Below are 26912 nucleotides of genomic sequence, written 5' to 3' on the forward strand. Positions count from 1 at the left end.
ACAGAAATGCATGACGGGACTATATAATGCACAACCTAATTTTATTAGGCTCACTCACTTGACCTCATATATGTGCACTAACACGACCTGTTCAATCTCATTGTTCTTGAAAAATCAAACACACATGTTCCTGAAGAATCAAACAATCAGAAAATTATCAAGCAACCCTAAGTTCTGTCTAAATCTGCCCAAAAAAAGCGTGCACAATAAAGAAAAGTACTGCTGCCACAATGCATTAAAGATGAACAAGAAATCCAGTGTATTGCATACATACATCCGGTGTACCTGCTACCTCATACATGAGCAGACCAACACAAAAGAATGCATACATCTGAAGCTCAATCCCTCAAAGACGAACAAAGAAGCAACCCCAGCTCAAAGATAATCCAAATCTTTATACGCTGCAGCGGCTAATCCTGGTCATCCGCGTAACATCAAACCACCACAAACCAAACATGGACCACATGGTAAGCTACTGAAACATCCGCGGGAAGCGCTTTCAAGCACCAAGCAGTTTGGTACATTCCACCGAAGCCATAGACCAAATCAGTTTTGACAAAAAAAGGAATCAATTTCTAACTTCCATACACGCAGCTTGAAGAAGCAAACCTGGGCAACGAACCATTAGAGATACCCCACTCCCAACCTCCCAAGAAGCAGCCATAGTATATAGCTGAACCAGATCAGGACGAAGTGGGGAATTTGAAGCGAGGCGCTGTATGAGCATCAAGTCGAGAAATAATTCAAACTTACACACAAAAAAATCTTCAGTTCATCATAGAAATTGCATTCAAAGCACCATCATACACAGTACCAATCTTACAATTCTGTGGTAGTGTCGACCTTGAGGCCACTGCAGAGGAGAGGGAGTTCCACGACCTTGATGGAGGAGGCCAACCGCCAGCGTGAGGAGGAGCTGGGCCTACCATGGTGGGGAGGGCGTGATGCTGGTGTTCTTCGGCCGCCTTGCCGGATCTGACGCTTGTAGATGGTGTTGGAGAGCACGGCAACACCAAGCTCGAGGAGAAGGGCAGCTCCAGGAGCAGCACGGGCCGCCTGCACATCATCCATGACCACGGACGGAGGGATCTGAGATGAGAGGAAGGTGGCCTGTTGGAGAGGGAAGCAACGCAGCTCCCTTAATGGAGAGACACCGCGACATGGGGAGGTGAACTTAGAGAAGGCGGTGGTGGAGACCAGCATAGCAGGAATGATGGAGGAAGAGAGGGTGGACGGCTGAGCTCCATGTTCGTGGTGGTGGTGACTGGTGACTGATGGGAAGGACAGGCACGGGGAGGCCATGGCTGGATCAGGAGGTCTGGTGTGGATCTGAACTGGAGATGGAGAGAGTCAGAGAGAGGTTATGGGGACTTGGGGAAGTAACAATGAGGGAGGGTAACCAACTGGAAAAAAAGAAGGTGAAAAAAAAAGATGCACCGCCCCCGTGTGGGAACCTTTCATAGGCTCGGAACCTTCTCTCGCGGGCCGAGGTCTGCCGCGCCACAGAGGTGGTAGCCTACGGGCTGGGCCTAGTGCATAGGCACGTGCATGAGTGGTCCAAAAACATCTAAAAGAGGAAATAAATTTCATTCATCTAAAATGTGAGTAATTTGAAGATGGCAAAGTTCTAGACCGGATCCCAAGCTCAACATGTGACTATGATTGCCACCTCCACAAGATTGTTGCACAGGTTTGCTTTTGTCTCTCTATATATATAAACAAGCCATGGAAGCTGATGATCTAAGTGATGTATTTGTAGATCTTCTGATCTTAGTTGTAATGCCTAATGCAAACATGGAGGTTAGGTGTTAGACTGCTACCGTATGGTTCGCACTACTTTACTGAATTATATGTTATGCTAGTGTGATATGATGAAAATATCATTTATAACTTTAATTTTCATGTGGGTTTTATTTTACAGTTAATAAAACCCACCTACACCTGGAATGTCAATAAAACCCACCTACACCTAGAGTGTCAATAAAACCCACCTATCTAACAGCGGTCACCTACACCTTGAGTGTCAATATAAACCACTCACCACTAATCAATCCAGCCAGAACTACTCCCCACTTGCCCTAGCCGCCGTACCACCCCACTTCACACCTAGCTACGATGGATCCTAGTCTAGGAGAAATCACGGATGAAGAAGAGGCACCGGTGATGAGGACGCCTATGCTGGCGGCGCATAGGTAGCCAGCACAAAGGGTGCTAGCTAGGAGGGCGCAAAGTGCTCAAGCGGCCACTGGCTACACCCTGGAGTATATGCGCCAGCTCGCAGACATGATTGTAGAGTTTTGTAGTAAAGAAGAGTATGAGCAGTAAAATTATGAAAACGAGAATCCCTCATCTTCGTCTCGAACAGAAAGAGGAGGGTGGGTCGGTGAAGCTTCGCAAACCAGCAAAGCTCGCCAACCGTCAAGGCCAAACCCAATACTCGACAGTTCCAACATAAAAATACTCATTACTTTTGGTGGGGCTGCTCTGCAGCCTCCGTCTGATCTGCCGATCGAGAAGGTATAGTACGCTACTTCTTGTTTGAGGCACTATCCTCCACTTTAGTGCATGGGCCAACATCTTTTCTAGATTTGTCAGAAACCACAATAGTGAGAACGCCTGCAGAACTTGAAGGTTGCTCATCTGATATATGTACACAAACAAGGTTCTTGGTGGGCTTCCTCTTATGCGGTTAAGCCCAACCATACTGCTTTTCATCCTCTAAGATGAGAATATCTCTTTTCCAACAACATCAACCCGACCACGACCTGGCCACGAGAGGAGCGACCATGACCTCTGCCTAATGGGTTGTTCATGAGAGGGGATGTCTCTCAGCTTCCCCATCACCCTCACGGTTTTGTGGGACAGCCTTGCCACAGGTACCAACAGACTTGGCATCACCAGAGGGGGTATTAGTATTACCACTCCAGTTCTTTGGATCAAAAGACGAGGATGAAGAATTATTGCTTGACCTGGATCTGCTAGATCTCGTGGACAGGTCCGTCAGAGTGTAGGGTTAGGTCTCCATTCACATCACACGTCTCTGGGTTTGGACAAAGCAAGAGGAATGACCCAGCGTACCACATGAGTAGGCGAGTAGCAGTAATATGGAAAGCACACATACATAACAACATAGGGTTCATACATCTTCGTCTTCGTAGATTGAGAGTGACATACCAAACCAACGGTTCTTCTACCAGAATGTCTGCCCAGACACGATGAAAGCACCCCAGCGTCCGCTTCTACACACTCGATTCTTCCAATTGCCTTAGCAAACTCCATGCCTAGTTTGGCTTTCATCAATCATGGGGCAGGGCCATAATACATGCCCAAATACAGAGAGAGTCTTAAACTCCACTTGCAGCGGTTGTATGTTAGGACCAGAAACCTTGAGTAAGACAGCATGCTTGCCCACCATCCATGGAGAGCCATCTAGGACACGATCCCTATCCATCTTAGTGCTGAACTCAGCCACGAACAGGCTGTTGCCCGCCTGGTGAAACAATAGACCCCTAGGATTTCCCATGCCAGCCTCATTGTGAATGCAATAGTGTTGGTGTGAGGGACAATAGGGGAGATGACCTTCCCAACCAATGCGCAATCCGGGGCAACCAGATCAGCATCGTCATTGTCATCCACCATCACCGGTTGTGTTTCCGCCACCATGAGGCGTAGGCGCTCCAACATGTCCTAGACGCCAGTAGCGGAGCCAGAACGGCCTGCCTCCCATGCAGGATCGAAGGCCATTGCCGGGTCTTCTGAGGCGGACGGCGACGACGCTACGGCACTGCTTCCCCCAGCCAAAAGAAGGTGATCCACCTGCATGCCAGCAGTCCCACCTCCCCCCGATGCCGCCGCGCTAGAACTCGATCCACCATCACCAAGGGTGGGAAACAATGCAAGGATTGCCCCTAAATCACCCCGAACAAAGCAGAGAAACGAGAAACTACCGATCCCACATGAGATATCACAAGGTGGAAATAGGGGAAGAAAGAAATCTCACCAAGAAAACCTCGATCAAATCACGGTCTCAAAAGAGTCTCAAGCCCTGGGTACCGTCGTTACCAGAGCGCTGCGGTGCCCTAGGAGAGACAAAACACGGTTCGCTCCTCTACCGCCCAACGTACTGCAGGGGGCCTGTGCCAACAACCAGTTGTTGGCCTAGGTCCCTCCGACTCTTCGAGTACTTTCGGACAAGGCCGATGTTTCTGACCGAAGCTGACTTCCGGATGCTCAGCTAGCCGGTGCTTTTGGCTAGAACACGCACGTACCAGAAGCTAACTAGACCAAGCAGGCAGGCAGGCAGGCAAGCACACAGGTGGATTGATCCTTACGTGAATGAAGGCTAACACATGCACGTATATGAAACGACAAGGCCGCCGGCTTGCTTCATGGACGGCCCGACGCGACGAAACACACGCACACGCCAACTTCACGAGGACACGCCGATCGAGTTGATCGCAAAAGGCCCGTATCGTGCCTTCGGATTTTATTGCTTTGAATAGCCTACTCCTATTCGGTGATTGCTACGTACTAGTCCGTGTCGGACAGGGACTCCGCTATATCGTGGTTAAACCCAACACCCTTCCTCGGAGTTTTGCTAGACATACGGAAGCTTACTTAAGTTTACAGGCTGATCTCTGATTTGGCATATTTTAATTGGATGATGGGGGTGTGAGGGGTCCCACACGGGTGAAAATCAGGGGGGCTTGAGAGATTTTATGGAAGGGTTTGTAGCAGTCCCGTAAAAGGCCGTACGTGTAGCATTTTTGCCCTTCCTCGTTTATATATTCGAGCTGGGTGCCGCATCCACCCGTAGATCAAATCAAATATTAGGAGCCATCTTGATCGCGCACTTCATACTAGTTGGAGTGTGCAGGACATAGTTTTAAAAATAAATAGGGCGCTAAAGGCCTTATCAGCCGAGCTCTTATATATAGCTGTGCCATAGCGCACTATTTAAAATGTTTGTTCATATGTTTGGACGAAAAGTTTTTACCGGAGGACATCTTCTCAAGGCTATAGGGTGGTATAGCGGAGCTATAGCGTGCTATTTAAAAGCATGGTGCAAGATGAGCGACTCCTCCCTTGCTCCGCCCGCGGTATCCATGGAGCTGCATGCTGGCAACCGCGAGCGCCTCGTCGCCGCGCTTAGAGCTCATCTCTCAGCCTCCGGCCGCCCTCTCCGCGGCCTCGTCCTTCTCAAGGTTCGTTCTACGCTCGCTCCCCGTTGATCTCTCCCTATCCCATTTGGGTTCCTCTGCTAATCTGGTACGTCTACTGTTGTCTCAATTCTCAAGGGCGGCGAGGAGCAGACTCTTTACTGCACCGACCGCGTCCCGCTCTTCAGGTGAACGCGCCTTTCCTTTTGCCGTTTCCCTACTTCCCCTTTGCCGTAAGTTTCTTGCATCTGCATGCATGGCAGATTGAATTGATACGCCCATCATTGGTAATGTCTCCAGGCAGGAGAGCTACTTCGCCTATCTCTTCGGTGTGCGACAGCTGGGGTTTTACGATGCAGTGGTAAGTTTTCTTTCTTGAGCTCCATGACACATACATACGTGTAGTTTCAATGCTTAATTATTTATGATGTGAATTCTTGCTTATTTGATGCCATGTTTTTAACTTGTCCTTCTGTTGTTCACCAAGGACATTGCCTCTGGACAATTCATCTTATTTGCTCCAAGGTTGACACTTGACGACGCAGTTTGGAATGGTGAAAAAGAATTGTCTTCTTTCAAGGTATTTAATATTCTAGAGGCCATATTGGGCATGTGCCGCTACACTCCGATTTTGCCTAATATTTCATTAAATCTTGACAGGATATGTACAAGGTCGATTTTGTCTTCTATGTTGATGAGCTTGCACAGGTTCTCCAATGTAAATTTAGTGAGCATGGAGAGCCCCTTCTCTTTCTCTTGTACGGAAAGAATACTGACAGTGGAAATTACTCAAAGCCTGCTAGTTTTGAGGTATGTGATATATAATTAGCCACACTAGCATGACACAGGTTACGATGCTTTGTCTTGTAGTTTTGCCAAACACTATCACTGGAAAGCACAATTATTCATGTTAATATTGCATTGCCATGTTCTTTTGAACCTCAATGCTTAGTTTTATGGTTTTGTAAAATACTGTCACTGGAAAGCGCAATGACTCACATTAATATTGCATTACTATGTTCTTTTGGACCACAACTACATCTTGAAGTCAAATCTACATTTTCTGACATGGCATACATACCTAATAAGTATAAAGAAGTAAATATCTTCCACACCTTTTTGACTTTGTTGTTATGTATTTGGGTTACTAACTTACCATGCATTTTCTTTGTCCATGCCAGGGGATAGAGAAGTTTGACACTGATTTAAGCACGCTTCATCCTATCTTAAATGAATGTCGTGTTATAAAATCTGACATGGAGCTTGCCTTCATTCAATATGCTAATGATGTCAGCTCCAAAGCACACATTGAGGTATAAAGAGTTATCAATGCTAATAGTTTGTTTCCAACTTCCCTACTGGTATTACTTTAGACATCCTATTGGTAGAAATACTCACTATGTCTATCTATCATTTCGGTGTTACTACTTCTAACTCACATACACACTTTTTTAGAGTTAAATTAAACACATCTGATTGTTAACTTCAACTTTACAAGGTTATGAGGCAGATAAAACCAGGCATGAAGGAATATCAGTTAGAAAGCATCTTTATTCATCATGCATCTATGCACGAAGGCTGCCGACATTGCTCCTACACATGTATATGTGCTACTGGACACAACAGGCGAGTTTAAATATTATGTCTAATATGTGAAGCAAGTAATGAGTACTTACAAATATGGTGAAATTGTTACTAATTGTTTTACTAATCATTTTCGTGTAACATATATGTAGAAGTTGTCACTTGAGCTAACAAACGGATATTGTAATACCAAATCACCATCCCAGTGCCAACAGTATACGTAGTTTTTTATGCATTGTTTCTAGATGAAGCTTAGAGAAAATATTCTTCAAATCCTTAACACCATGAACTTCTTGTAGTATGAGATAAAGATTGGAGATAAACATCTTAGTATAGAGTTCCTTAGTGTCGGAATGAACTACTAGATCACTTTTTGTAATTTCAGTAGGTCTCCCTTTTCAAGTTCACTTATTTATATGCATAACACTGCCTATTTGTTGACTTCTGTGAATAGATGAGTCCGGAAAGTTATGTAGGAATGTTTTCTTAGTTAGTTAAAAAATAATAGTCCCATGCCTATCGTATATGAGTTTGTTTCGAGTTGAACTATCTTGTGTGCTATATAACTCTACTTCTTATCTTGCAGTTCTACTCTTCATTATGGACATGCGGGAGCTCCAAATGACCAGGTACACTTTTTTATGATGCTTATGGCATGCAGCTTACTTGTTGGTGTTATTTTTACTTGCTCGAGCTTGTAAATCGCACCAGCGAAAAAATTCAGATTATGTTGTCGATAGCACTAGCTCAAATATCTTTGGAATGATTAGTTTTCAATGCATACTAGCTATTTGGAACAGGGCATGCTTTATTTTAGTTTCAGGCAGTAGAGTTCATGTACCTTTTTCTCTGTTAACTACTTTTCCCGAAGAAAAATTTGTCAACTGTATAGTTGTTGAGTACCAACTAAGAAACGACATATGGTACCTCTGCCTTCTGATTTTGTACAGACCACAGACCACTGAATTGTTTGCTCGACTACCGTAGCTTTGGTGCAATTAGTTGCAGAAGAAAATTGAACAAACAACAGCATCATTGTGCTTGTAAGTTGTACCGTCGTGCGTGTGTACTGTAGGCCTTGCTGATCAGTGTTGGCGTACTGTGACCATCTCACAATTTTTTATTAAGATTGAAATTATTCGCATACAACTGGCCGTGCTAAAAATTTATTGTTAGGAAATCAACATACTTACATATATTATAAATATGATGGAAGAGTAGAAAGAAAATTGATTGGCATATGCACCTATCTAGGTCTATAATTAATACCGGCTAAGATCATCTCTAGCAGATCCACCAAAATCCCAAACCGTAAAACCAGTTTCGGGTACACTTAAATTGGTTTTACGGGTTGCAAATTCGTCAGGCGGAACAGATATGCAAAACGGTACTGCATAATTTGAAAAGCTACTTCGCACGAGAAATTGTTCAGTGAGGTCACGTACAGTTCATCAAACACATTTCACAAACGGAAACGAACAACAAACAGATTCATAAAAACATACCGAATGAATTACATACAGACGAAACCTAAACCTAGTTTGTCGGTATGTTCGCTGTCATGCTCACTCGTCGTTGATGAGGTAGTGCTAGACGGTGGACTTGCGCAGCGTCCACGTGAGCTCATGCTCCTTGGAGGCTTCGAGGCGGCCATGAGCACCTTCTTCGCCATTCGCCACCGCACACTGAGTGGTAACAAGTCCATCATCAGTGGCGCGACACCTCTTGATGTGGGGAAAGATGTGCTTGTTGAGCACATTGAAGCCAGCCCACGCGTCTTGACCCCGTACCGCCCCTGTGTCGACCTCCATGTGCACTGTCCTCGTCGTCGATTCAGCTAGAGATCGCCAACACTGAGCTAGAGATCGCCAACACGGCGCAGCTGGAGCTTTCATCCTTTGCGACTTGGCAGGCGTGCTTGCTCGAATACGCATGGATATGGCCGCCACGACTTCCATCCGCACTTACGTGGCCGCCACGTCTGCGGCTAAATCTGCCGGCCATTGATTTGCCGGACACGGAGAAAAAGGAATGGAGCGAGAAATTTCTCGTCGGAGATGCCGATACCCTCTGCCGTGATTTGTCTCCTTCGCCGCTAGGGTTAGACATCTCCGTGGAGAGAATTCTCGCTCCTCTCCTTTTTCTTCGTCTTCAGGACATCAATGACCGGCGGATCCAGCCACATCGATGCGGGTAGAAGCTGTGGTGGCCACGTCCATGCGCCTCCGAGCAAGCTCATCCGCCACGACACAGAGGCTGGATCCGCTACTACTTGTGTTACCAACAATACGTTGCACCATAGTCCTTGTTGCAACATCGCTAGTGTAGCCTAAAGGTTATCAAACAAAGGCAAAACAATCTTTTAGAGGGCCACAACGCTCAAGTTTGCACACAATATAATTTGATGGAATGATTGACGTCCCATGCGCGGAGATAAGTTTATTGAAATATATTAATAAATATATTTCGGTAATAGATAAAAATAAGATGAACAAAGAAAATAATTATAAAAATACTAATATTCTACTTCGATACTTCGAACCACAATCTCATCTTTTATGAGAATTAAGCAACATGACCTAAATATAAAGTGGCGTGGGCCAACCTACCCTTGGTCATTTATGCGAATAAGCAACATGACCTAAATAAAAAGAGGCGTGGGCAAACCTGGTGATCCGGAGACGCCCATGGGCGGAGGGTTGATAGCGATTTTTCTATGACCTTCTGGGGCCTTAGTTCCACACTAGGCGGCACAAATTAACCATAGCTTAGCAGATAATTAATAACACATGTGTGGAGTTGAGGTCTGGGAAGCCCTCCACCCATCACTACCAACCCTCCTCCCATGACTGTGTCCGCATTGCCCAGGTTAGTTTCGCCAATTTCTCTCTCTATTCAGGTCATGTCGCTTGGTTATCAAAAAACGAGATGGTTATTTCAAGTAGTGTAGTAGTACCTTATAATTCTTTCTTTTATCTTTTTTTACTTATTACTGAACTTTATTAGTTAGTTAATATAGTTCATTGAACCAATCGTATTACACGCCAATCATTTCATTAGATTAAATTTTGTGCAGCGCAGCCCTTTAAAAAAATTGGTTTGCCTTTGTTTGATGATCTTTAGGGTACATTAGTCAGGTGCAATGTTCCTACAAGAACCATGGTGTAATGTAATGGTGGTAAGAAGAAACCAATCATACTTTGTACCCATGGTGCAATGAACTCGTCGTCGGTCCAGCAACTGTTTACAGGATCCCAAACTAGGAGCTGGTAGTGTTGCCGGTTGAGGACGAGTGCGAGGCCGTCATGGGTTTCAAAGGAAGAGGTCATAGCAGTTGAGCGGCACGTGGATGCTCCTCGAGCAGTTTGTGTGGGAGTCTGGGAGCGCAACAGGGTAGGACGGACCTTGTAGCTTCCTGGAGGGTTGACGTCCACTCGAAGTATGTCATGAGCAACATCAAGCATGTCAGAGACAGGGTGCGATTGCGATGAGATGACTGAGCACAGGAGGTTCATTGTGGTACCACCGCACCCTCACCTCCTAGGCTGATTTGGACCACCGGTTGTGCATCACTTGTGCAACATTACTAACTTGTGCGATTTCTAACTTGTGTATCCACGACAACTTCTTGTACTAACTGTGTAATATTACTCTAATAATTCCCTAACCTAATCAGGATGACTATTGTGTGGGAGCTCACTGCTAACTAAATCTACACCGCAAGTCGATGTATAGAGCTCTAACTTACACGGGCATCGTATTTCCCTTTACAGAGCAGGATAATTCACCTTGCAAGTAATTCTGGATAGAGTCCCTACTAGGGAGCAACTTCAATAGATGTATGGTGCGGGCAATTGGCTTTGCCCCTTCTTTGAGCACATTGAGACTGTTTGACCACCTATTTTCTTAGCTGCCCATTTGTGTGGTTTGCTCTTTTTATCCTTGGCGGCTTCGGCTCTGTTTTGGCGACCTGAGTTTTGAAGTTAAACTTGTGCAACAACCCGATGAGATGACATGCATGAAATGCTCCTTTTTTTTCTTGCAGCACCAGCGGCTCTTTGGGGCGAGGAAGCTGCTGGAGGTTGATCTTTGACTTGATCGTCGCCAAGATGGTGGAGCTGCGGAAAAGGTGTTGTGCTGCCCTGTGTTCGTTTTGGTTTAATATCGTTTGTAACTTGTTAGGTGTCCCCTGGACTATGTGTCCTGTTGTGCTCAGAACTCTGCGGCTGGTTCTAAAAAATTGGGCTGCAGCTAGGATGCAGTGGGAATCTGATTGCTTGACATCTCATAGAAGCACTGAATGGTGCCACGAACCAATTTGGACTGGATGCCGTGGTCCACGCCGAGTGTTTTTGTAATCGCAATGCAAACCAGGGCCTTGACTGCTTAGCAAGTCCTGCCTGCTCGACTAACGTTTGGGATACTTTTTTTTTGAAAAAGGAGGAATACCTTTGGCCTCTGCATCAGTCGATGCATGCAGCCATATTATTAGAAATCGAAACAGAGTCTTAACACCCAAGTAAGCTCAAAATCCGAGCAAAGTAGGAGAAAATAAGTATGTATGTGTGCGTGTGCGTGCCTGTTTGGATTAAGCAAATTGGGGGCGACGCATGTAACATGTTATTCTGTTTTGCGCAAAGTGGTGTACTCCCAGCGACCTGGTTCTTTGAAGCTATACTTCAGCGGCGTCATCCATCAAATGATCCTTTTCTTGCAGCATCGGCGGGCTATTTGGGGGATGGAAACTCCCAGCAAAACGAAGAAAAATATATGTCAATGCATACTGAAGGTGTGGAAGAACATAAATATCAAGTCAAATTAAAGCAATGACACATCAATGCAATTAAACTTTGAATGGACAGGGTTCAAGCCAAAATGTTCTTCCCCTATTGGCAACATTCACTTCATCATTACAAAAATCAGGAACCGTCTTATTTGTTATAGGAACACATCACAGAGTTTGAGTACTGACAATATTCATAGAACACTGAGAATTCTTCCCCATGAAAAAAGAAGAACACTGAGAAGTCGTACCTAAGGTTTAGAAACTAAGGATGAATGTAAACACCAATTGCATCTAGAAATTCCCCTGAGCACCCAAAGAAGCCAACAATACTGCCGTTTTTCTTCACTCGAGAGTGGAAAGGAGTTCCATGTAGCTGCCCAAAAGGCCCATAGGTACGTAAGTTGGTCACAAGCATAAGTGACTTTATGATGCTCGGAAATTGACCATATGGACAAAAAGTCCCTGAAATTTCAATCACAAACTCCGAGGGTTCTAGTACAATCTGCAAAATCGGTAGTATATTATCAAGCTTCAAATGTTTATTGGGAAAATTTTTGGCTAATGGAAAACTGCTCATAAATGTAAATATTTAGAATATCTCAGTTAATATTTGGAATATGGGCATGCAATTTATTTTTTATATGTTTGGCAGCTCAATCTGTTTAAATTATCCGTTCCTGTTTTGTATATAAAGAACCACTTCCCATTCTTAATTGTGTGAACCATACGTGTAATCTCTGTATTTCTGAATTTTTAAGTTTATCTATGATAACTTGTTTTGATGTTAATAACACTCTATTAATTTTATTGTCAATGTTTTTTGTATAAAATTGATATTCATGTGTCGCACCTTTTGGAGAGTACATTTAATCTAGTTTGTCTTAACAAGGTCTTGCAGAGTGCATGAGAAGTTCATTACTCACCCTGTGGATGGTCCCACCAACACCACCCAAAAGAGGTGGCTCATGCAGATTCTCATTTTTGTCCAGGTAAGAAAATGCAAAGGCATCTATAACATCACCACAGCCAATTCTCACACTTCTGAAACATGAACTTCACATGCTATTGAAATTCAAAAAAATTACACACAACAATACAAATACACTTCGTGTGCTACATGCACAACCAATAAATCATCAAGTGTAGCACACCAATACATCATAAAGCTTGGTACCAACATACATAAGTAGCGTCACACTAACATTATATTGTTTTTCTTCTGATCATTCAGAACGCCGAAGCTTCCAACAGGATGTTGAATGATATATCTACAGGAACACCGAAAGAACATGTGGTGCCCCCATGTTTGGTTTTGGTAATTGATGACAATCTCTATGGACTAATGGTTGCCTTGAGTTATACTTGAAGGGTTTGTCCATAGGATTTTCTTGGAGTCCATTTGTTGGTTTCAAGGAGAGTTTGTGATGACCAAGGTGCTATTAAGGAATTATCCAAAGATTGGTCATATGAGTGTTGTGCTTATAGCAAGCATGTCTTGAAGAAGAAGAGTGTGTGATCATTCATGTTTAACTTCAAGACATCATCCAAATGAAGAGAGTTGGAAAGATTCAAGGTTGATCAAGACTAAGTCAAAGAGTGAATCAAGTTGATAAACACACAAAGCATAGAAGATGTACCGAGAGCGATCAAGCGATCCCATGGTATGGTAAGCATTGTCAATTACGATTTGTGTACTAACCCATGATCTTCGTGAGAGTTCTTTGTGGGGTTAGGTTGTGGTGTGCAAGTTCAAGTGAAGCATCATGAAGAGATCAAATGCTTGAAGCTTGCCGTCCATTGTGGTGACAATGGACTTGTGAAGATGTGCGGAAGAGAGGCTCACCCATAGTGGAGTATGGGGGAGCAATCAACTAGTCTTCATCGAGCCAACGCAACCAAGAAAGGTGGTCCAACTTGAGGGAGTGAAGATCGTCATCATCTAGCTCAAATGGACCATGTGCAAGGCAAAGGTTTGCCCTTGATAGGTTTTCTATTTTACCGGTATCATGGTAGTTGTGGGAGACCGGGTTATAGGATCGATTGTCGTACTATCAAGGGGGGCTCTTGATGAGTTGCTTGATCGTATCGTTCGTAGAGAGCTCAAACCATTGCATCCTTGCATCATGTTTCTTGGTTCTTGTTTGATTCTCTTTGTGAGTCTTAGAGATTATGGTCATCTTGATGACAAGCTTGAGTTCATCGAAAACGGAGTTTGCATGCGTCTTCTATGATGTTTTCGGTGTTGGAGGTTTTACCGGTCTTATCCGAGGAAGGGTTCTCACCATTTTCTTTTGGGCCATTTTTCATTTGCTTATTCTTGATATTTCTATCAATATTGTGTTAGCCCATGTCGTTAGCTTTCCAACAATCTTGGTTTCGTTGAATTCGGAGTCCGTTTGCAAAAGTTGTGGCTGTTTTGGTAAAGGCTGCAACGATACTACCACGACTAGAGCGGATGTAATTTTTTACTACCGCTCCAGAGCAGTACTACCGCGGCTCCTGAGCAGTAGTACCGCTCCAGAGTAGTACTACCGCGGCTCCTAAGCGGTAGTACCGCTCCGGACCAAAATCTCTTGTTTTGCTCAGCGGAAGTAGGCACAAAAGTATTTTTTTTAGTACCGCTCGCAAGCAGTAGTACCGCTACCATTTGCGGTAGTACCGTGAGGTCGAACGGTAGTACCGTGAGGACGAGCGGTAGTACCGCTCCGGCGGTTCTACTGGCCTTTTGCCTCCTCGCTGTTGTTTTTCAAAGGGGTACTACCGCCCTAGCAGTAGTACCGCTCCTTGGAGCGGTAGTACCGCTCTGTGCGGGCTGTGAGCATAACGGTTGGATTTTCCCCACCTATAAAAGGGGTTCTTCTTCCCCATTGAACCTTATCCCTTGAGCACGTGTTCTTCCACCATTGTTGACCTTCTTCGAGCTTGCTATCTCTCAATCCCTCCAATGATTCTTGCTAGTTTTTGAGGGAAAAGAGAGAGGAGATCTAGATCCACGTTTCCACCAATCACTTTCTCCTCTTAGTGAGGGGAACCCCTTGGATCTAGATCTTGGAGTTCTTCGTGTTCTTCTTTCGTTCTTCCTCTCATTTTCCTCCCTAGCATTAGTTGCTTTGGTGGGACTTGGGAGAGAAGGACTTGGGCACTCCGTGTGCCCTTGCCATTGCATTTGGTGCATCAGTTTGAGTTCTCCATGGTGATACATGGAAGTTAAGTTTGAGAAGCTTATTACTCTTGGGTGTTTGGGCACCCTAGAGCTTGTTCCTCTTGGGTGCCTTGGTGCCCTAGACGTTTGGTGGTGTTTGGAGCTCAATCATTGTGGTGTAAAGCTCCGGGCAAGCGTCGGGGTCTCCAATTAGGTTGTGGAGATCGCCCCAAGCAATTTGACGGGTTTTGGTGACCGCCCCCAAGGGTTGCCAAAGTGTACGGGTTCGGTGACCGCCCTCAAGGGCCCCTTAGTGGAATCACGACATCTTGCATTGTGCGAGGGCGTGAGGAGATTACGGTGGCCCTAGTGGCTTCTTGGGGAGCATTGTGCCTCCACACCGATCCAAACGGAGATTAGCATCCGCAAGGGTGTGAACTTCGGGATACATCATCGTCTCCGCGTGCCTCGGTTATCTCTTACCCGAGCCCTTTACTTATGCACTTTACTTTGTGATAGCCATATTGTTCTTCGTCATATATCTTGCTATCACATAGTTGCTTATCTTGCTTAGCATAAGTTGTTGGTGCACATAGGTGAGCCTAGTTGTTGTAGGTTTTGTGCTTGACAAATTAACCGCTAGGTTTATTCCGCATTTGTTCAAGCCTCTACCGTAATTATTTTAAAACGCCTATTCACCCCCCTCTAGGCGACATCCACGATCTTTCAATTGGTATCAGAGCCTCGTCTCTCTTTGTTGGGCTTAACCGCCTAGAGAGTAAAGATGTCGACTAGAGGATTAGGATTCTCTGACACTCTTAGTTTTGATGGCACAATTTTTGATGTTTGGGTAATTCGCATGCTTAATCTCTTTAGGGTCATGGACCCAAATTTAGAGTGAATTGTAGATATGGGTTTTTCTCCTCCAAAGGATCCTCAAAGATTATCTTTAGAGGATGAGAAAAACTCTTATCTCAATGCTCAAGCCTCTAATGTGCTTTTCGATGCTTTGAGCAATGTAGTTATATTTCAACTCATGCCATTCCGGGATGCTCATGAGTTATGGACAAAGCTTCAAGATAAATATGGTGTGTCCAAGATTTTTGGGGATGGTTGTTCTCCCTCCACCTTCGGTCATATAGTCTTCTCAACTTCTTCTACTTCACCTACATGTGGTTTTCCACAAGGTAATGATATGGTGAGTAGTGTTGGTCATTGAAATGATGATAGTATGCTTATTGTGGATGATCCTTCATCACTATATTATTGCAATGCTCCCTCTTTGGGCTTTACCACTTCGAGCACTCCAAATGTTTCACATGCTTGTGTTGATAGTCCTTGCATATCATGTAGAAATTGCTTGACTAAATATCATGATGATATGCTTGCTATGTCTTGTTGCCATGATAAAAATGCATCTATTTCCTCGAATTGTTGTGCTAACAATGTAGAGGAAACCGAACACTCCATGAAACAAGGTTATGAGGTAGATAAAGCCAGGCATGAAGGAATATCAGTTAGAAAGCATCTTTATTCATCATGCATCTATGCACGAAGGCTGCCGACATTGCTCCTACACATGTATACGTGCTACTGGACACAACAGGCGAGTTTAAATATTATGTCTAATATGTGAAGCAAGTAATGAGTACTTACAAATATGGTGAAATTGTTACTAATTGTTTTACTAATCATTTTCGTGTAACATATATGTAGAAGTTGTCACTTGAGCTAACAAACGGATATTGTAATACCAAATCACCATCCCAGTGCCAACAGTATACGTAGTTTTTTATGCATTGTTTCTAGATGAAGCTTAGAGAAAATATTCTTCAAATCCTTAACACCATGAACTTCTGGTAGTATGAGATAAAGATTGGAGATAAACATCTTAGTATAGAGTTTCTTAGTGTCGGAATGAACTACTAGATCACTTTTTGTAATTTCAGTAGGTCTCCCTTTTCAAGTTCACTTATTTATATGCATAACACTGCCTATTTGTTGACTTCTGTGAATAGATGAGTCCGGAAAGTTATGTAGGAATGTTTTCTTAGTTAGTTAAAAAATAATAGTCCCATGCCTATCGTATATGAGTTTGTTTCGAGTTGGACTATCTTGTGTGCTATATAACTCTATTTCTTATCTTGCAGTTCTACTCTTCATTATGGACATGCGGGAGCTCCAAATGATCAGGTACACTTTTTTGTGATGCTTATGGCATGCAGCTTACTTGTTGGTGTTATTTTTACTTGCTCGAGCTTGTAAATCGCACCAGCGAAAAAATTCAGATTATGTCGTCGATAGCACTAGCTCAAATATCTTTGGAATGATTAGTTTTCAATGCATACTAGCTATTTGGAACAGGGCATGCTTTATTTTAGTTTCAGGCAGTAGAGTTCATGTACCTTTTTCTCTGTTAACTACTTTTCCCGAAGAAAAATTTGTCAACTGTATAGTTGTTGAGTACCAACTAAGAAACGACATATGGTACCTCTGCCTTCTGATTTTGTACAGACCACAGACCACTGAATTGTTCGCTCGACTACCGTAGCTTTGGTGCAATTAATTGCAGAAGAAAATTGAACAAACAACAGCATCATTGTGCTTGTAAGTTGTACTGTCGTGCGTGTGTACTGTAGGCCTTGCTGATCAGTGTTGGCGTACTGTGACCATTTCACAATTTTTTATTAAGATTGAAATTATTCGCATACAACTGGCCGTGCTAAAAATTTATTGTTAGGGAATCAACATACTTACATATATTATATATATGATGGAAGAGTAGAAAGAAAATTGATTGGCATATGCACCTATCTAGGTCTATAATTAATACCGGCTAAGATCATCTCTAGCAGATCCACCAAAATCCCAAACCGTAAAACCAGTTTCGGGTACACTTAAAATGGTTTTACGGGTTGCAAATTCGTCAGGCGGAACAGATATGCAAAACGGTACTGCATAATTTGAAAAGCTACTTCGCACGAGAAATTGTTCAGTGAGGTCACGTACAGTTCATCAAACACATTTCACAAACGGAAACGAACAACAAACAGATTCATAAAAACATACCGAATGAATTACATACAGACGAAACATAAACCTAGTTTGTTGGTATGTTCGCTGTCATGCTCACTCGTCGTTGATGAGTTAGTGCTAGACGGTGGACTTGCGCAGCGTCCACGTGAGCTCATGCTCCTTGGAGGCTTCGAGGCGGCCATGAGCACCTTCTTCGCCATTCGCCACCGCACACTGAGTGGTAACAAGTCCATCATCAGTGGCGCGACACCTCTTGATGTGGGGAAAGATGTGCTTGTTGAGCACATTGAAGCCAGCCCACGCGTCTTGACCCCGTACCGCCCCTGTGTCGACCTCCATGTGCACTGTCCTCGTCGTCGATTCAGCTAGAGATCGCCAACACTGAGCTAGAGATCGCCAACACGGCGCAGCTGGAGCTTTCATCCTTTGCGACTTGGCAGGCGTGCTTGCTCGAATACGCACGGATATGGCCGCCACGACTTCCATCCGCACTTACGTGGCCGCCACGTCTGCGGCTAAATCTGCCGGCCATTGATTTGCCGGACACGGAGAAAAAGGAATGGAGCGAGAAATTTCTCGTCGGAGATGCCGATACCCTCTGCCGTGATTTGTCTCCTTCGCCGCTAGGGTTAGACATCTCCGTGGAGAGAATTCTCGCTCCTCTCCTTTTTCTTCGTCTTCAGGACATCAATGACCGGCGGATCCAGCCACATCGATGCGGGTAGAAGCTGTGGTGGCCACGTCCATGCGCCTCCGAGCAAGCTCATCCGCCACGACACAGAGGCTGGATCCGCTACTACTTGTGGTACCAACAATACGTTGCACCATAGTCCTTGTTGCAACATCGCTAGTGTAGCCTAAAGGTTATCAAACAAAGGCAAAACAATCTTTTAGAGGGCCACAACGCTCAAGTTTGCACACAATATAATTTGATGGAATGATTGACGTCCCATGCGCGGAGATAAGTTTATTGAAATATATTAATAAATATATTTCGGTAATAGATAAAAATAAGATGAACAAAGAAAATAATTATAAAAATACTAATATTCTACTTCGATACTTCGAACCACAATCTCATCTTTTATGAGAATTAAGCAACATGACCTAAATATAAAGTGGCGTGGGCAAACCTACCCTTGGTCATTTATGCGAATAAGCAACATGACCTAAATAAAAAGAGGCGTGGGCAAACCTGGTGATCCGGAGACGGCCATGGGCGGAGGGTTGATAGCGATTTTTCTATGACCTTCTGGGGCCTCAGTTCCACACTAGGCGGCACAAATTAACCATAGCTTAGCAGATAATTAATAACACATGTGTGGAGTTGAGGTCTGGGAAGCCCTCCACCCATCACTACCAACCCTCCTCCCATGACTGTGTCCGCATTGCCCAGGTTAGTTTTGCCAATTTCTCTCTCTATTCAGGTCATGTTGCTTGCTTATCAAAAAACGAGATGGTTATTTCAAGTAGTGTAGTAGTACCTTATAATTCTTTCTTTTATCTTTTTTTACTTATTACTGAACTTTATTAGTTAGTTAATATAGTTCATTGAACCAATCGTATTACACGCCAATCATTTCATTAGATTAAATTTTGTGCAGCGCAGCCCTTTAAAAAAATTGGTTTGCCTTTGTTTGATGATCTTTAGGGTACATTAGTCAGGTGCAATGTTCGTACAAGAACCGTGGTGTAATGTAATGGTGGTAAGAAGAAACCAATCGTACTTTGTACCCATGGTGCAATGAACTCGTCGTCGGTCCAGCAACTGTTTACAGGATCCCAAACTAGGAGCTGGTAGTGTTGCCGGTTGAGGACGAGTGCGAGGCCGTCATGGGTTTCAAAGGAAGAGGTCATAGCAGTTGAGCGGCACGTGGATGCTCCTCGAGCAGTTTGTGTGGGAGTCTGGGAGCGCAACAGGGTAGGACGGACCTTGTAGCTTCCTGGAGGGTTGACGTCCACTCGAAGTATGTCATGAGCAACATCAAGCATGTCAGAGACAGGGTGCGATTGCGATGAGATGACTGAGCACAGGAGGTTCATTGTGGTACCACCGCACCCTCACCTCCCAGGCTGATTTGGACCACCGGTTGTGCATCACTTGTGCAACATTACTAACTTGTGCGATTTCTAACTTGTGTATCCACGACAACTTCTTGTACTAACTGTGTAATATTACTCTAATAATTCCCTCACCTAATCAGGATGACTATTGTGTGGGAGCTCACTGCTAACTAAATCTACACCGCAAGTCGATGTATAGAGCTCTAACTTACACGGGCATCGTATTTCCCTTTACAGAGCAGGATAATTCACCTTGCAAGTAATTCTGGATAGAGTCCCTACTAGGGAGCAACTTCAATAGATGTATGGTGCGGGCAATTGGCTTTGCCCCTTCTTTGAGCACATTGAGACTGTTTGACCACCTATTTTCTTAGCTGCCCATTTGTGTGGTTTGCTCTTTTTATCCTTGGCGGCTTCGGCTCTGTTTTGGCGACCTGAGTTTTGAAGTTAAACTTGTGCAACAACCCGATGAGATGACATGCATGAAATGCTCCTTTTTTTTCTTGCAGCACCAGCGGCTCTTTGGGGCGAGGAAGCTGCTGGAGGTTGATCTTTGACTTGATCGTCGCCAAGATGGTGGAGCTGCGGAAAAGGTGTTGTGCTGCCCTGTGTTCGTTTTGGGTTAATATCGTTTGTAACTTGTTAGGTGTCCCCTGGACTATGTGTCCTGTTGTGCTCAGAACTCTGCGGCTGGTTCTAAAAAATTGGGCTGCAGCTAGGATGCAGTGGGAATCTGATTGCTTGACATCTCATAGAAGCACTGAATGGTGCCACGAACCAATTTGGACTGGATGCCGTGGTCCACGCCAAGTGTTTTTGTAATCGCAATGCAAACCAGGGCCTTGACTGCTTAGCAAGTCCTGCCTGCTCGACTAACGTTTGGGATACTTTTTTTTTTGAAAAAGGAGGAATACCTTTGGCTTCTGCATCAGTCGATGCATGCAGCCATATTATTAGAAATCGAAACAGAGTCTTAACACCCAAGTAAGCTCAAAATCCGAGCAAAGTAGGAGAAAATAAGTATGTATGTGTGCGTGTGCGTGCCTGTTTGGATTAAGCAATTTGGGGGCGACACATGTAACATGTTATTCTGTTTTGCGCAAAGTGGTGTACTCCCAGCGACCTGGTTCTTTGAAGCTAAACTTCAGCGGCGTCATCCATCAAATGATCCTTTTCTTGCAGCATCGGCGGGCTATTTGGGGGATGGAAACTCCTAACAAAACGAAGAAAAATATATGTCAATGCATACTGAAGGTGTGGAAGAACATAAATATCAAGTCAAATTAAAGCAATGACACATCAATGCAATTAATTGAATGGACAGGGTTCAAGCCAAAATGTTCTTCCCCTATTGGCAACATTCACTTCATCATTACAAAAATCAGGAACGGTCTTATTTGTTATAGGAACACATCACAGAGTTTGAGTACTGACAATATTCATAGAACACTGAGAATTCTTCCCCGTGAAAAAAGAAGAACACTGAGAAGTCGTAGCTAAGGTTTAGAAACTAAGGATGAATGTAAACACCAATTGCATCTAGAAATTCCCCTGAGCACCCAAAGAAGCCAATAATACTGCCGTTTTTCTTCACTCGAGAGTGGAAAGGAGTTCCATGTAGCTGCCCAAAAGGCCCATAGGTACGTAAGTTGGTCACAAGCATAAGTGACTTTATGATGCTCGGAAATTGACCATATGGACCAAAAGTCCCTGAAATTTCAATCACAAACTCCGAGGGTTCTAGTACAATCTGCAAAATTGGTAGTATATTATCAAGCTTCGAATGTTTATTGGGAAAAATTTTGGCTAATGGAAAACTGCTCATAAATGTAAATATTTAGAATATCTCAGTTAATATTTGGAATATGGGCATGCAATTTATTTTTTATATGTTTGGCAGCTCAATCTGTTTAAATTATCCGTTCCTGTTTTGTATATAAAGAACCACTTCCCATTCTTAATTGTGTGAACCATACGTGTAATCTCTGTATTTCTGAATTTTTAAGTTTATCTATGATAACTTGTTTTGATGTTAATAACACTCTATTAATTTTATTGTCAATTTTTTTTGTATAAAAATGATATTCATGTGTCGCACCTTTTGGAGAGTACATTTAATCTAGTTTGTCTTAACAAGGTCTTGCAGAGTGCATGAGAAGTTCATTACTCACCCTGTGGATGGTCCCACCAACACCACCCAAAAGAGGTGGCTCATGCAGATTCTCATTTTTGTCCAGGTAAGAAAATGCAAAGGCATCTATAACATCACCACAGCCAATTCTCACACTTCTGAAACATGAACTTCACATGCTATTGAAATTCAAAAAAATTACACACAACAATACAAATACACTTCGTGTGCTACATGCACAACCAATAAATCATCAAGTGTAGCACACCAATACATCATAAAGCTTGGTACCAACATACATAAGTAGCGTCACACTAACATTATATTGTTTTTCTTCTGATCATTCAGAACGCTGAAGCTTCCAACAGGATGTTGAACGATATATCTACAGGAACACCGAAAGAACATGTGGTGCCCCCATGTTTGGTTTTGGTAATTGATGACAATCTCTATGGACTAATGGTTGCCTTGAGTTATACTTGAAGGGTTTGTCCATAGGCTTTTCTTGGAGTCCATTTGTTGGTTTCAAGGAGAGTTTGTGATGACCAAGGTGCTATTAAGGAATTATCCAAAGATTGGTCATATGAGTGTTGTGCTTATAGCAAGCATGTCTTGAAGAAGAAGAGTGTGTGATCATTCATGTTTACCTTCAAGACATCATCCAAATGAAGAGAGTTGGAAAGATTCAAGGTTGATCAAGACTAAGTCAAAGAGTGAATCAAGTTGATCAACACACAAAGCATAGAAGATGTACCGAGAGCGATCAAGCGATCCCATGGTATGGTAAGCATTCTCAATTACAATTTGTGTACTAACCCATGATCTTCGTGAGAGTTCTTTGTGGGGTTAGGTTGTGGTGTGCAAGTTCAAGTGAAGCATCATGAAGAGATCAAATGCTTGAAGCTTGCCGTCCATTGTGGTGACAATGGACTTGTGAAGATGTGCGGAAGAGAGGCTCACCCATAGTGTAGTATGGGGGAGCAACCAACTAGTCTTCATCGAGCCAACGCAACCAAGAAAGGTGGTCCAACTTGAGGGAGTGAAGATCGTCATCATCTAGCTCAAATGGACCATGTGCAAGGCAAAGGTTTGCCCTTGATAGGTTTTCTATTTTACCGGTCTCATGGTAGTTCTGGGAGACCGGGTTATAGGATCGATTGTCGTACTATCAAGGGGGGCTCTTGATGAGTTGCTTGATCGTATCGTTCGTAGAGAGCTCAAACCATTGCATCCTTGCATCATGTTTCTTGGTTCTTGTTTGATTCTCTTTGTGAGTCTTAGAGCTTATGGTCATCTTGATGACAAGCTTGAGTTCATCGAAAACGGAGTTTGCATGCGTCTTCTATGATGTTTTCGGTGTTGGAGGTTTTACCGGTCTTATCCGAGGAAGGGTTCTCACCATTTTCTTTTGGGCCATTTCTCATTCGCTTATTCTTGATATTTCTATCAATATTGTGTTAGCCCATGTCGTTAGCTTTCCAACAATCTTGGTTTCGTTGAATTCGGAGTCCGTTTGCAAAAGTTGTGGCTGTTTTGGTAAAGGCTGCAACGATACTACCACGACTAGAGCGGATGTAATTTTTTACTACCGCTCCAGAGCAGTACTACCGTGGCTCCTGAGCAGTAGTACCGCTCCAGAGTAGTACTACCGCGGCTCCTAAGCGGTAGTACCGCTCCGGACCAAAATCTCTTGTTTTGCTCAGCGGAAGTAGGCACAAAAGAATTTTTTTAGTACCGCTCGCAAGCAGTAGTACCGCTACCATTTGCGGTAGTACCGTGAGGTCGAACGGTAGTACCGTGAGGACGAGCGGTAGTACCGCTCCGGCGGTTCTGCTGGCCTTTTGCCTCCTCGCTGTTGTTTTTCAAAGGGGTACTACCGCCCTAGCAGTAGTACCGCTCCTTGGAGCGGTAGTACCGCTCTGTGCTGGCTGTGAGCATAACGGTTGGATTTTCCCCACCTATAAAAGGGGTTCTTCTTCCCCATTGAACCTTATCCCTTGAGCACGTGTTCTTCCACCATTGTTGACCTTCTTCGAGCTTGCTATCTCTCAATCCCTCCAATGATTCTTGCTAGTTCTTGAGGGAAAAGAGAGAGGAGATCTAGATCCACGTTTCCACCAATCACTTTCTCCTCTTAGTGAGGGGAACCCCTTGGATCTAGATCTTGGAGTTCTTCGTGTTCTTCTTTCGTTCTTCCTCTCATTTTCCTCCCTAGCATTAGTTGCTTTGGTGGGACTTGGGAGAGAAGGACTTGGGCACTCCGTGTGCCCTTGCCATTGCATTTGGTGCATCAGTTTGAGTTCTCCATGGTGATACGTGGAAGTTAAGTTTGAGAAGCTTATTACTCTTGGGTGTTTGGGCACCCTAGAGCTTGTTCCTCTTGGGTGCCTTGGTGCCCTAGACGTTCGGTGGTGTTTGGAGCTCAATCATTGTGGTGTAAAGCTCCGGGCAAGCGTCGGGGTCTCCAATTAGGTTGTGGAGATCGCCCCAAGCAATTTGACGGGTTTCGGTGACCGCCCCCAAGGGTTGCCAAAGTGTACGGGTTCGGTGACCGCCCTCAAGGGCCCCTTAGTGGAATCACGACATCTTGCATTGTGCGAGGGCGTGAGGAGATTACGGTGGCCCTTGTGGCTTCTTGGGGAGCATTGTGCCTCCACACCGATCCAAACGGAGATTAGCATCCGCAAGGGTGTGAACTTCGGGATACATCGTCGTCTCCGCGTGCCTCGGTTATCTCTTACCCGAGGCCTTTACTTATGCACTTTACTTTGTGATAGCCATATTGTTCTTCGTCATATATCTTGCTATCACATAGTTGCTTATCTTGCTTAGCATAAGTTGTTGGTGCACATAGGTGAGCCTAGTTGTTGTAGGTTTTGTGCTTGACAAATTAACCGCTAGGTTTATTCCGCATTTGTTCAAGCCTCTACCGTAATTATTTTAAAACGCCTATTCACCCCCCTCTAGGCGACATCCACGATCTTTCAATTGGTATCAGAGCCTCGTCTCTCTTTGTTGGGCTTAACCGCCTAGAGAGTAAAGATGTCGACTAGAGGATTAGGATTCTCTGACACTCTTAGTTTTGATGGCACAATTTTTGATGTTTGGGTAATTCGCATGCTTAATCTCTTTAGGGTCATGGACCCAAATTTAGAGTGAATTGTAGATATGGGTTTTTCTCCTCCAAAGGATCCTCAAAGATTATCTTTAGAGGATGAGAAAAACTCTTATCTCAATGCTCAAGCCTCTAATGTGCTTTTCGATGCTTTGAGCAATGTAGTTATATTTCAACTCATGCCGTTCCGGGATGCTCATGAGTTATGGACAAAGCTTCAAGATAAATATGGTGTGTCCAAGATTTTTGGGGATGGTTGTTCTCCCTCCACCTTCGGTCATATAGTCTTCTCAACTTCTTCTACTTCACCTACATGTGGTTTTCCACAAGGTAATGATATGGTGAGTAGTGTTGGTCATTGAAATGATGATAGTATGCTTATTGTGGATGATCCTTCATCACTATATTATTGCAATGCTCCCTCTTTGGGCTTTACCACTTCGAGCACTCCAAATGTTTCACATGCTTGTGTTGATAGTCCTTGCATATCATGTAGAAATTGCTTGACTAAATATCATGATGATATGCTTGCTATGTCTTGTTGCCATGATGAAAATGCATCTATTTCCTCGAATTGTTGTGCTAACAATGTAGAGGAAACCGAACACTCCATGAAACAAGATGTGGTGTTTAATGGTGCCTCAAGGGATCCTACATCATTATCTATTGCGTTTTGCCTTATGGCTAAGGCGTCAAAGGTATCTCCTACTTTGTACCCCAATATGTCTCTTGATGATGATGTTGATGCTAATGATGATGAGGATAATGATGAAGAGAATGATAATGTTGCCTCCTTAAAAATTAAGGGGGAAATGGTTTTTAAAGCTCTTCATAAAAATAAAATTGCTCGTTCCAACTTCATGGAAATTATGTCCATTGCTATTGAGAGCAAGAAATATATTGATGAGTTGGAATCTCGTCTTGAGGAGCATGAGGTCACCATTGATAAAATGGAAGGTCATGGGCGTGATTACGCTAATGAGATTGCGGACCTCTCTCAAGATCTTGAACTTGAACAAACCACCAAGGAATCTCTTGAGGAGACTTTTGCTCTAGAATTGTCTAGAGTGAAGGAATCTACTGATAGAGCTCTTGAGGTGGCCAATGTTTTTGAAAGTAAAAATGCTAAGCTTGAAGTTGCTCATGCTAGACTCCTTGAGGATTTTGAGCACCTCGAAAATGGCTCAAGGGTTATCAAGGGTGAGCTCTTCAAACTCACCGAGTCTCATGCTCAACTTGAAGCTTCTTATTTAAAAGAGCTTGCCAAGTTGCCTTCTCCTCTTGTTGTTAATGATGATGCTTGTGCTACTAATTCTATTACTTGTGAAGCATCCATTTTGAAGGAGAATGTTGAGCTATGGGCTCAACTTGAGGTGCTATCTTGCAATTATGGGAAATTGGAAGAAAGTCATGAAAAGCTCTCAAGCTCTCATGATGATCTTCTAGTATCCCATAGTGTGCTAAAGATAGCTCATGATGCCATGATTGCTAAGGTAACATCTAGTGAGCCTCATGTGGATACTAGCACTACTTCTAGTCAAAATAGTATATTGCCATGTGCTAGTCCTTGTAATTCATCTACTCACAATGTTGGTACATCTTGTGATGAATTGCTTTCCCTGCCTTGTTGCTCTAACGATGAAGCTTATACTTCCTCTAGTACTTGTGTTGAGACTAACCATGTAGAGGAAATCAAAGAGCTCAAGGCCCAAGTCACTTCTTTGAAGAAAGACTTGGAAAAGTGTCATGAAGGGAAATCGACACTCAACATCTTGAGTGTACAAATATCCCCCAATGACAAAGGTGGACTTGGATTCAACTCCAATAAGAAAAAGAAGTCTAAGATGAACAAAAAGAAGGGCCAAGAACAAGTCAAGAATTCGGCCAAGATTGTT

At 43.7% G+C, this 26912-nt stretch overlaps 1 protein-coding gene across 1 annotated transcript; it reads left to right on the forward strand.

The window, feature by feature from the left end:
• The first annotated feature begins 4852 nt into the window (after positions 1-4852).
• On the forward strand, positions 4853-7480 carry LOC123040277 (xaa-Pro dipeptidase-like). The gene is made up of 8 exons (XM_044463164.1): positions 4853-5204; positions 5298-5347; positions 5460-5520; positions 5647-5739; positions 5820-5969; positions 6341-6472; positions 6658-6785; positions 7330-7480. Exons 1-8 carry the CDS (start codon positions 4962-4964, stop codon positions 7442-7444), a joined length of 972 nt encoding a protein of 323 aa, XP_044319099.1. The 5' UTR covers positions 4853-4961; the 3' UTR covers positions 7445-7480.
• Positions 7481-26912: the final 19432 nt, after the last annotated feature.

This window comes from Triticum aestivum, chromosome 2B (assembly GCF_018294505.1).
Source record: "Triticum aestivum cultivar Chinese Spring chromosome 2B, IWGSC CS RefSeq v2.1, whole genome shotgun sequence".
NCBI classification, from domain to species: Eukaryota; Viridiplantae; Streptophyta; class Magnoliopsida; order Poales; family Poaceae; genus Triticum; species Triticum aestivum.